We start from the raw sequence: 12,502 nt of genomic DNA on the forward strand, positions 1-12,502 counted from the left end.
ACATATATTTTTTTAATATCCTAAAGTATTCTTTTAAATTTTGTTTACATAAAGTTATTTTTAATTGAAAAGTTAAAAACTACAAATTATAAATGAAAACGCGCCTAACTATTAAAGAAAAAAAATAGACTTAAAAGATTTTAAAAAAATATCAATATATAAAAATTTCATAAATGCAATATATTGTTTTTTTCGTTCCAACAACTCCAAAACTCAACAAAAATAAAAATACTATTGTTTAGCAATAGAATAGAAATGTGGGCCACCCAAATGCTTACAACTTAAAAAAAAAATCCATAATTATTGCATAGCTAACAGCGCCAGAATTAAAAGAAAAAACACTAACAAACATAAAAAATTAAAAAAAAGCAACAACTCACCTTGCAGGTTTGAAAAAATGCGCCAACACTGGTTTTCGTATAGAAATCAGCATTATTTTTGGGCGCTTTGGCGGGCAACGTTTGCTGCTGCTGTTGAATGGCATTTTGTTGTTGTGTGGCAGCTAGCGGCGCATGCGGTGGTGCGGTTTTAATAGCAACCGTATCCATGTTTATAACTTTTGGCGGTGATATTTGTGGAAAATATGATTTTTTGTTTTTGGTTAAAATTATAAATTATTATTTAAGTTATTTTTGTTGGCGTAGTGGACATTTTTGAGTACTATTTATTAGATTGCAATACTTTTGCCAAGTAATTTGTGGTAAAAGTTGGCATATGCAATGCTTAGGCCGCGTTTACACGCCTGAATGCACGCTGGCAGTGATTAGTTTTATTGTTGTTGTATGCAGGCACTCACATAAGTATATCAAATATTTATTGTATATATATTTTCAATGCAGCATATTTGTTTTTGCTTTCGATATATATTTTTATTGATACACACACTTGTTAGCTGCAAATAGCATACCCTTTTCTACACATACAACCACACATACATTTGTATGTATAATATATGTATGTATTTGCAAAATATGAACATATGAGCACACACTTGATGAGGGTTGCGCACCTTTTCTCGGCGCGTCTGCTTATCTGTCCGTCCACCTTGGCAAGTGTTCGGTCGGTGTGCCAAGTGTATTTTTTTTACTTAGCGCAAAAACGAGGGAAAGAGATCAACACAACAAAAACAATTTCGGAACTACAGCACAACAGTTGTTGATTTACTTCCCTTCCGCTTTAGCATTGCGCTTCTTCTTCGTGTTTGCACACTTTCGAGCGCAGCTTTCGACTTTTACACCTGTTCTTCGCTGTCCGGGTATATAATTTATATGTCTTGCCTGCGTATATGGTTACTAAGCAGGGAAACTTGAACTTGTGCTTGTTACGTTTGCAGCTCTTATCGACTTGTCTTCAATTTTCTTCAATTTTATTTGGTTGTATTTGTTTTTATGCACACTTTTTGTTGTTATTTACTCAAACTTTATATGGTTTAGTCATATATATGTATATCATATGTCATTATTCAAATGTATGTATGTCACATAAGATCAGCTCACTATGTCTTCTGGGCTTTTTTCGTTATGCTTTTCATTTGCTTTAATTACTTTTTTTTCGTTTACACGGTCCGTTCGCTTCATAGCTGACATCAAGTGTCAAAAGTTGCACGTTGCTGGCTACAAGGAGTTCACAGCTTTAATTAACACTCAAAGTTAGACGCGCTCTATCGCTCTTTTTTATTTACTTATATATTTTTGTTGGGTCTCAGCACATTTTTCGCAAGAACTGATGAGTATATAACAGTACGATATCAGTAATTCTCATAAAACAGTTACACATTACTACAAATTCAAATCCATGTAAAATTACAATAACAAACACTTCTGCCTCATCACTTGCGTCTAGATTTCACTTATCCACAAAATATGGTAATCACTTCTTTCTCAAAATCACTTTAACTATCAAAAATAACTTCAACTAGTACTTTAGTATTCATACTCTCAAGTACTTCGTTTACTTTTTCTCCACAATCGTGCACATTAACACTCAGCCGCTGTTTTTCTAGCGCTCCTCTTCTTCTTCTTCACATCAAACATATAATTTCTCTAGTTAAGTTAGTTTGTGCCACATTTTTTTTTCCTCGCTTCTGATTTGTTTTTATTGCAATTGCATTGTTGTTGGTCTTCACTGGCGTTGTTGCTTCGCTTACTTGCGCCATCACGTCCACTACTCTTTACCGCATGCGATACACTGAATTTACCTGGCGCACAGGTAAACGAAAAATCCCTAATAGCAGCGCGTTTAGTCGGTGGCTTACCGCTGTGTGTATGTGTGTGAGAATGGCGTGCTTGTAAAGCAAACATTTTCGAACAACAACTAAGAGTGCGGCTTGCCTGCTCAAATAAACAATTGTTGCTGTTGGCATGTGAGCGACGCGCTCTTTGTCTTGGCTACCTGTTATACCAGCCAATTTGATAAGCTAAGCCGCTCTTGTGTTGTTTGGTAAGCGAGAGCAAAAGGGAAATTATGTTTAGTTGCACTTAAGCTTGGATGTATTTGTTGCCTGCTTTCAGGCGTGTAAGTTGATGAGTTATAAGTTAATGGATAAATAGTAAGCATCGCAAATAAATGTTAATATTAACTGTCTTATGTTAGGCAAGAGCTGTTATTGCTAAAATGATGACTGTTTACTACAGCAAGACTATTAACAGATCACTTCTAACAACTTAACAGGCTTTAGTTAAATGTTTATTTTACAGTTTACAGAGAAACTGTTAATTACATAAGAGTATTGCTGCTAGCAGAAAATGTTAGAGAGTTAAACAAAAATATTTACTGTTAGTGAGTTATTTTACAGCAGCAGTGATGTATTAGGAAAAACTTAACAGATTTGTCAAAGAAAAGTCATTAACACTCTATCATTTTATGTAATTCATATAAATACTTAAATTTGACATACATATTTTTTCTAAGAAAGCCTACATATTTAGTCAAAGAAAATATTAAAAAATCCGACATAATCCTCCATCCACATCTCATTTTCGAAAAAGTTAAAGAAACAGTGTTTGAAAATCGTCCTATTGGCCTCAGAGAAATAGCAGAGGATCTCAACATATTTTGGTTAATGTTTTAGGTATGAAGCGTATCAATACGAGACTCGTCCAAAACACCTCAGACTTTTTTATAAACAACTTCGAGTGTCGATATTAGAATTTAAAACCACTTAAATTTTTTAAAGACTACATTTATTTTTTTAAATTACTATTAGTAAAGTTAGCAAAGAGACGTTTTTCAAAGTATTAGAGGACCTTACATCCATCAGAGGAATCACTACTGTTATATATGAAGTTGAAACTGTCTAAAGATCTAGTGCTTAAAGGATAAGCCGAAAACGAAAAAAACAAAAAGAAAATTCGCTAAAGGCCCTGAATTACACCACAGCCGAGGCTTATAATAAGTGCATGGGTAATTGGAAGCATGACAACTTATATTGGAACAGGAGCCTATTTTTAGGGCGATAACAATTTTTTTGTATTTATTTGCGTGAAAATGTAGTTCTTCAGTCCGGGTCAAATTTGATCATATGTTGAAAATATTCAATACAATTTAACGAACTTCACATATAACACAAGCCCTGTCCATTTGATTAAAATCTTATTATATCGACTTTGCTGTATTGAATTGATAAAAAATTTCAATTGTTAGACATTTTTAAAATATTTGTTTTTATAAATTTTAAATGCAGATTCGAATAATTTCCTTAAATAAATAGAAATTTTAAATAGGTGGCAACTCCACTGAAATATTTTACATTATGTAATTTCAAAAGTCTCTATACTAGTTGAAAAAATTTGTGAACGTATATATACTTTTTTAATTAAAAAGTTTAACAAAAAGACTTCTGTTTTTACATTTTGGGACCACCTATTTGCCCGAAATGTGAGGCAATTTAGTCATTGAAGAAGTACCTTAATTCGGGCGAAGAGAGAAATTAAATAACGGATATAGTCTATTCCAATGCATTATATTTTAATTGTAGCCTTTAAGGTGCCATTTTTTGTTTTTTTTTTTCTGAAAAAATCAACTCCAAATTTTAGTAAACATCTTAAAATTTTCACCAGCAGATTTATAACTCGTAAATATTTCATTTACCTTTTAATCGCTTTAGGATATACATTTATGTTATACTTAACAAAAAATGTTAAAGTTATTTCTATGGACTGCGTTAACACAAAACAAAAGCAGTCAGTATATTTATCCAGTGTCTAATAAAAATGTAAATGCTCGCCTCACACGCCTGAAAGTATGCACAAAATAATTTCGAAGCGACGTCTTTGACTTTGGCTCACATTTTCAAGCCACTACCACAACTTCACTGCATCCAACTAAGAGAAAACGGTGCAAAATATGCGCACAATTGAGCAAGGGATTTTTCGCGTTTATAAATATTGTTTAAAGGGAAATTTTTATATAAAACATAAAAACAAAAGCTATTGGGTTTTCGAAAACTGCACAAAAGCAGGTAAAACTTTAAGTTTTTATTCGCCACGCTGTGCCTCATATAAAACCGGATTATGGAGTAGTTTATGGTGACCCGTTAAAAAGGACTAAAAAAGTAAATCGCGAAAGTTTTCAAGTCACGTACTATGGCAGCTAAGGCAGATAAGAAATCGATTTAAAGTGAAGTAGACATAAGGCTAAAGTGGCTTTTCGAGGAAAGCAATGAGGTATAAAAAAGTGAAGGATAGAGCAATATAATAAACATAAAATAAGAGAAAGGTATAAAGTAATTTATTTTTTATTGTGGCAGGCTTTTAACAGCAGGTTTGTAGGTAGAAAATTATACGTTTGGACATGAGGAACAGCAAAATATGATATTGGGTATAACAGATATTTAAGACATATTTTTGTATAGAAAACGTCAGGAAATTAAAAAAAAAAAAACATAGAAATAACACAAAAATAAAAAAAATCCATAGTTAAAAATAATTAATAAATTAAATTATTTTGATTTACAAACAAACTTACTTTTAAACATTAAAATAAATTCTTCCTAACCTCTAACATAAGAAAAAATGTTGCTTCGCACTTTAAATTCACCATTCGAACCTACCGCCAAGCTTCAAACTTGAAAAGTAACGAACAAGCGACACATTCGTTTAGCGCGCGTGCTCAGACTCAAGAGCGCGCCTCAAGACACGAAGTAAGTAAAGCGAAAACAAAATCAACAAGAAATCTCAACTCAGCTGCAAAAGCAAAATAAAGCCAAGCCGAGCCAATAACAACCAAAAAAATGCTTGTGTATAGTATAAAGCCAAACGCGAATAAAATAACAAACAACCCAGCTTAGCCGGTCACCAAAACAAAATGGCGGCCATAGAGCTTGTTTGCGGCTGTTCTGGGCACCACACTGCCTGCCAGCTTGGCTGCCGCTCAACTCTTTCTTATTGTTTACCTGCCACTCATATCAGCAGATAGCAAGCTGAAGTAAACTGGTTCTTTGTTGTTGGTTAACAATACAGTAATACATAGATGCATGCTTATTCTTCTTATTTGGTTGGCGCGCAGCACGTAGTAGACTCGAGTAGCGAAGGAAACGTAGTAAAGTAGTAAGTATATATATATATATATACATATGTTTGTATGCAAGTATATAAATACATATACACAAGCATGAAGTTTGATTACAAATATATGTACATATAGTGAGCTTTATGTGTACTTTAAGACGCTAAAAATTGTGCCCGAAGTACTTGAGGAACACTCATACAGAAATAATATGTATATATCTATTTATAAATGTCCGTGCAGTAACAACTGAAGTTGACAGGCGCAGCAATGATCTCCGTTCACCTTTTGGCCAACACTCGATCTGGCATAAAATCGCTTTTGCAGCATTAATTGCAGCGTACGTGTGCATGTGTATGTGAGCCATAAAAAGCGAATTCGACAAGCTTTTATAAAAGATCTCCATATACATATACGTATTTATATGTTGTTATAAATATGTATATATATATATATATATATACGTGTATGTAATGATAGCGCCTAGTAGTAACAGAAATAGTGCTGCCATTAGCAGTGGTCATTGCAGCCGGAGCAAAAGGGTCGCTAATCTGTGTACTTCTCTGCCGCGCAGGACTGGCCGCCGCGGCACTCAACACCAACGGGCGATCGTCAGGTTTTAGCTACGCTCTGTGGTGGGTAGTTTAAGCCCATGATTAACTTTTTTCAGCGTTTTAATTTCCCTCGCCTGCCTCCACTGTGCTGTGATAGCCTTTCTTTATTTCTGCGCGCTGCTGCGCCTGCCTATTTCAGTTGTGCTTATCAACTTACATTCTACTTTGTTCGTTCTTTTTCTGTTGACTGTTGGCATTTTGCTGTTGTTGTTGTTGGCAATCGGCCAGTTGGCTTTGGTTTTTATTTACCGTGATTTTTTTTCTTCTTTCGATTACTTGGTCTGATGATGCGCGAAAACGCGCGAAATTTCCAGTTTCCAATTTTTAATTTAATTCTTGGCATATAAACATATGTATGCATGTGTGTATGTGTGCTAAAGCGTATGCTTTCTGAATTTTAATTGAAATAATATATTTTGTAGCGAGAAGGATATGCATTTTTGTAGTGCTTCAACGTTAACCTTATTCCAGGTGGAATTAATGCACAATATTTTATTATTGCTTCTAGCTAAACTTTACTCAGCAAAGACCAGTTCTCAATTAAAATTTTTGTAGTTTATTAGTTATGCTTTGGACCCTAATATATTTGTTTTAAATAAGTCAAACTTTGACATTTGATCAACCAAACTATGTATGTATTTACGCAATCCCTCAAAAAAGCTCCTGATTCTAGTAAGTGAGTAGTAAGCAAGTCATTACGACCTTTTGCCAAGAAGTAACAAAGAAAACATTTTGAACAAAAATACATATGTATATGAACTTGACAAAATACTGGAAGCAGTACTTAATCTTCACTACTTAATAAAGAAGTTCTTAAAAGACTTTGGAGATAGAAAGGCTAATTTCTTGTCGGACTCAGGTTGTATGGAGGAAAGAGAAGTGGTCTAATGAACATTTATAGTAAGTTAAGGCACCAAAATCGACAGTCTAACCTGTCGAAATGAGACTCCTGTTAGGATTGACCTGATAACTAAACCTAATCTAACAATGAATAGAACTCTATTGCTTATTTTCACGAAATTATGCCTAGTTTTTTAAGTTAATGGCGCTGTTTTCTATATACATGTAAATAAAGATCAAAAAGTTTCAAACTCCTCTGGGTTTTGATTGCAGCTGGATATGTGGATTTCGCTTAATTTCTCACAAATTTAGAAAAGTAGATTTCGATGTGAATTATCGCACTTCTTTATCTGAAGAGTTTCTCTAAATTTTAGACTCAAATAAGCTAAGAGTCGTTTATTAGTTCCATGTACACTCAGTGGCTTAATAGGGAAAATACGAATACAGTTTGTACGTCGTAAAGGATTGAGGATGGAGTCATGTGTAGAAGTTCACGCAAGTGAGGAAAGTTTTCTGAACGCCATTCAGTTGGTAATGGCCAGAGACGATCCATTTCCATAGAGCTCAAATAGCTCACAACTTCCGGTCTTAAACCAAGCAACCTTTGCGTACCCAAAGTACATCCGTTTGAAGGCGGAGTAAAGTGAAAAGGCCAAACATGCCTCCCCAGGGTTGTGCACTGGATTTGGAACCCGCCCCGTTTGAAAGCAAGAAAACAGCCTCGGATGAGAGACCGCCCTTTTGATGACGACCACTTCGAAATCTATTCTCGACGAACGAAGACCAAACTCTACCAGTCACTCATCATCCCAGTCTTGCTATATGGTGCAGAGGCATGGACGATGACAGCATTTGATGAGTCGGTCTTAGGCTAGCACACATAGTTAGTGTTGCGCGTTGGCAACGACTAGTACCGCAGTCGTTTGAACGATGTTGACAAAGTTCAGCAAATTAAGAGACAGCAACTAGGTTGGCTAAATCATGTCGTCCGAATGGACGAAAACACTCCAGCTCTGAAAGTATTCGACGCAGTACCCGCCAGGGAAAGCAGGGGCAGTGGAAGACCTCCACTCCGTTGGGAAGACCAAGCGGAGAAGTATCTAGCTACAATTGGAATCTCCGAGTAATACACTAATATTCTTAGTTTGGTTTGATTCAAAATCTCATACCCTCAATTCTGCCATGATCGAGCAATGTTGCCATCCAATAGTATTATTTAGGCTTCACGCAAGTTTTCATTAAAAAAAATCTAGATAATTTTAAAAAATAACTCAAACATTTTCAAGATATTAGATAGATACATAACTGAGGAATGCACTGCGACCATAGGTCTATATTCAAGATATTAACACCTCACACTCGTTCATTATGCTAATCGTTTGAAACAAACGAGATGAGCTCGTGCATGGCAACACTGACAATTGGCACACCCGTAAGTGAAGCGGAAAATATTTATGACAATTGATTTTTATTGTAAGCGCGACCATGGCATTTTTGCGCTACTTTGCTATGTATTTTTTTTTTTCTATTTCTATTTTATTTGTCTACCTTCCATTTATTTTTTTTTTTTTTACTCACTCCACAGCGAACATCATTTGTTTGCGTCGTCGTAAATTAACACTTGAGTACAACAGCATACAGCATCAATAGCAACAACAATAATAATTTAAAAAAATAACAGCAAATGCCCATTTAGAAAACAAACTTGCCTCGCACATACATGAACGTATGTAAAAATGTATTGTGTTTGCAGAAAATCAAATGAAGATGTTGCTAATAAAAGTGGCAAACAACTCGGCGCAGGCCGAGCAGGCCTTATAGAGACGGATGAGCAACAGCAACGAGTGCAGTGAACAATAGCAATTATGTGTGTGTGTGAATGTCATAGCAGCGGGTAAACATATACAAATTTATAAGTAAGTTTATGATGATCACCTCGCTCACAGATGATCAACTATGAAACATGTGGATGCTGGATGTGTTTGTATTGTGTGGCTTATAAGAGCACAGTGTGGAGATTTGTTAGCAGAGACATGAACCAATGAAGTTGGAGGCTGAAATTTTAGCATGTGGCTTTACTATCGTTGAAATGAAGGTTAAACTTAAATAAAATATAAATAAAATTAAATTAAATAACATAAAATAAATTAATATAAAATAAAAATCTAAATAAGAAGCGAAAACAAATTTAAGATGATAAAAAATAATTAAAAAAGTAATATTAAAAAAGAATATAGAAACATTTTTAGATTTGAGTTAAAAATAATGTTTTTAGCTTTATAAACATTATAAAACTAAATTAACCAACTTCATTTGAATTGTTTTGAACCAAAACAGAATCGGATTTGAATTTCAAAATTAAAAAAAAAAATATTCAAAATGGGATTTGCAGCAATTTTAGAAAACTGAGAAACTAATTGACTGAAAATTCAGAAAAAGATTTTATAAATTCGTCTTTTGAAAACAAAAAAATCATAGCAGAATGAATTCTATCGCAAACAAAAGATAAAACATTAAGCATTAAAAAAAATAATAATCTACGCTCGACTTAAGTACGGGAAAAGGAAGGGAGGAAGGTGTAGTTGCGTTTAAAAGTATTAAAAACGGTTTATCTAGATTTCCGATAATCATTACAACTATTCACAATTAGACATAAAAATAATAATTAATAAATAAAACAATTAAATTTTCATATGCAATTCGTATAGACATGCATCACATATAAAAACAACAAAAACATTCAAAACGAATTTTATACAATATTAAGTTTTTCTTTAGGGCTATAGGCGCTGTTATGTGGTAATACAACCAACTGTGATGTCTATATATATATTGCCCAGTAAATAGACATACACATGTATGTAATTGGTTTTTACATTGCGTTCTTGTGCGCTTTCGCTTGCTTCGAGCATTTACCATGGGTATTTAATAATGAATAATAATTGAATACTGCTGAACAATTATTTTGAATTTTTTATAAAGTGGCTTTCTATTCGCCATGAAATTATTTTTATTAATTTTTTCGCTAACTGACATCAATCATAATATATCACATTTATTGTTGCCTCAGTCAATGAAACTGAGGGCCATCCCAGTCGAGGCTTGTAGGAAGTGTGTGGAAAATTTAGTTCAGCGTTGGCATGCTTTTATAAACTCAGTAGGCTATTTGATAGGCGGAAATAAAGATTTATATTATATTCCCTGAAATCTGGTCTAAAATTAAAAAATATATATACAATTTTCTTTATATTTTCAAAGTTCAACTATTCAAGAGTAAGGATAGGAATTTTCGAAATTTAAATTATTTTGGAAGATATTCGCTGACACGGCATACAAGCTGGATCGGCCGGAACAGAATTTCCAAACACGTTAAAGCGATACCAACGATTTCTCAGGTGCTACTGGATTAATTTTTAGAGAATACTCTTTATAAATTTCTCTTAAACATACACATCAAGAAATTTTGTTTTTTTTTTACTTTTCGTTTTTTTACGACACTTCAAAATTACCACAAAATGCCTGCAAAAATACTTTTTGTCAGTCCGGGTCAAATTTGATCAGATGTTAAATACTGTCATCTGTTATATATTATATTAATATTTTTGTACTCACTAGTGAAATAGTTCTCAATATTTATTCCGCCAAGCTGATGGAAATAGTTATATTTTGACACCATACTAGCCTGAACATTAATAAAAAAAAAGAGCTTTTATTGAAAAAAATTTGTTATAGACACCAAATAATGGCATTTTTTTGTAATTGAAGGGACTTACAGGCATTCAATCTACACTGAGCTGATAATATAATTTTTCAAGAAAGACTTTTACTATTTTCTGTATTAGATGATATGATAATCCGTCATTTAAATAAACAGTTTTCTAAAACATACCAACTATAATTGGCTTCCGATCATTAGGTAGAATTAGTAGTAAACATACTCTTTTCAATTGTTATAATCGCATAAATTTTAATACCCATCAGAAGAGTAGTAATGATACTAGCCTCCGTCCTGTCAAAAAAGGCTCTAACAGTCCATGGAAAGTGCCCCATTGGAGTGTGGATTTGATTTATTTAAAAAGAAAGACTTTTAATGTCACAAATCTTCTTTTATAGACAAACTCAAAACCGTAATTTCAGATGTTGATGCATTATGGACCCTACAAAAGGTCGTTATACAGTCGTCATACTATATATATGTAGGTATTAAAGCTTCCACTAATGCATTAAATATACCCATACGTGCTGCAAACTAATTATTGTGACATATGTACCCGCATACAAAACGGTAAACAGCGATCTTGCCACCGCCATAGAATCACGAATTCACTGTTGAACAAGAATGCAACATGCAACAAATTTCTAGTGAACGATCAATGTTTGTCTGCTGGCATTTTTGCCGCGCTAAAACATCATAAAACCAGCGTGTAAACTAGAAAAAAAAGGCGCGAATTGCCAGCAAGCGACAATTGAGAGCAGCCACAAGAGGAGGAAGAAGAAGCATGCAGCATTCACTAATAGCGAAGCCGATTTTCCAATTGCAAACAGTCAACAAGTACACAAAAGTACGTCGACAACTGCTTAAAAAGGACCGGACCAACTTGGTTGCTCGTCGTTGGCGTTGGCTGTGCCACCTTCTGAAGTGTAGTGCAAATCGTGTGCACGCGCGCCGAACGTGCCAACAACTTGTCAGCAAAGAACGCTCCAACAACACAAGCAGAGGAAAACAAAAACCGAGCAAAAGCAAACGACAAATCGCAGCCAAAGACGGGAAACTGCAGACAGCAAACAGCAACAGCTGGGCCAACAAACGACAACAAACAATAACAGCAAGAAGAACAACACAGTGACGTCGCGTTGCTGTGGAATATGATAAACGAAAATCAGATGCTGCCAGGAAAATTGCGCGCAAATTGCAAATAAATGAGCGCGTTGCCATTTGGCCATAAAAAAAACATGAAAAATAATAAAAATATATTGTCCAAGTAAAGTATAAAGGAGGAAGAAAAGAAAATATTGTTGCTACAAGCTCGTTAAATGGAACCAGTATAATGGTTTAGATAGTAAAAGGCCAAAGTACAAAGTCCGGTTTGGCATTGATTTTATGAACTAGCCCTTCAAATGCTGGAAAAGCGTGACACCTACGTACTTAGCGACTCGTGTACTTAAACCAGTTTTCAGGCTTACAACTTGTAATATCGATGCATGTGCATGCAAGTATTGACTGTTAACAATGTATTGTAGCATGAAAAAAGGGGGGAAGCAGTTAAGGTTCCCTGTTTAATAGATTTATGAAAATAGAAGGGTTTTGTTGCGAAAACTGGAAACTAAGGAAATCAAAATTCAGGGAGTCGCTTGATATATAATAACTTTTTTCCAACCAGTTGATGTAAAGAGGACTTAACCTAAAAACTAAACAGGAAACAGGGTTACAAATAATACATCAATAAATATTAAAATAACTTTAACTTTATTTTCAAACTAGATTTAAAATTATAAACTATTTTGAATTGCGGTTTTCGGGGTTAAAAATAAACAAAAAAAAT

The 12,502-nt window shown here is 34.1% G+C and overlaps 1 protein-coding gene across 2 annotated transcripts in view; it reads right to left on the bottom strand.

Moving 5' to 3' along the window:
• The window catches only part of LOC108976157, a 151,438-nt gene that overhangs the window by 77,812 nt on the left and 61,124 nt on the right, over positions 1 to 12,502 (bottom strand). The window contains exon 1 of one of the 2 annotated variants that reach the window (XM_018945091.1): positions 381 to 2,170. The exons of the other annotated variant lie outside the window; for it this stretch is intronic. Coding sequence (XP_018800636.1) covers positions 381 to 548 — 168 coding nt within the window. The 5' untranslated portion in view covers positions 549 to 2,170. Of the gene's footprint in view, positions 1 to 380; positions 2,171 to 12,502 lie in introns of those variants that run through there. 2 annotated transcript variants of the gene reach the window in all.

Source organism: Bactrocera latifrons, unplaced genomic scaffold, assembly GCF_001853355.1.
Source record: "Bactrocera latifrons isolate USDA-ARS-PBARC rearing strain unplaced genomic scaffold, ASM185335v1 scaffold_73, whole genome shotgun sequence".
Classification (NCBI taxonomy): Eukaryota; Metazoa; Arthropoda; class Insecta; order Diptera; family Tephritidae; genus Bactrocera; species Bactrocera latifrons.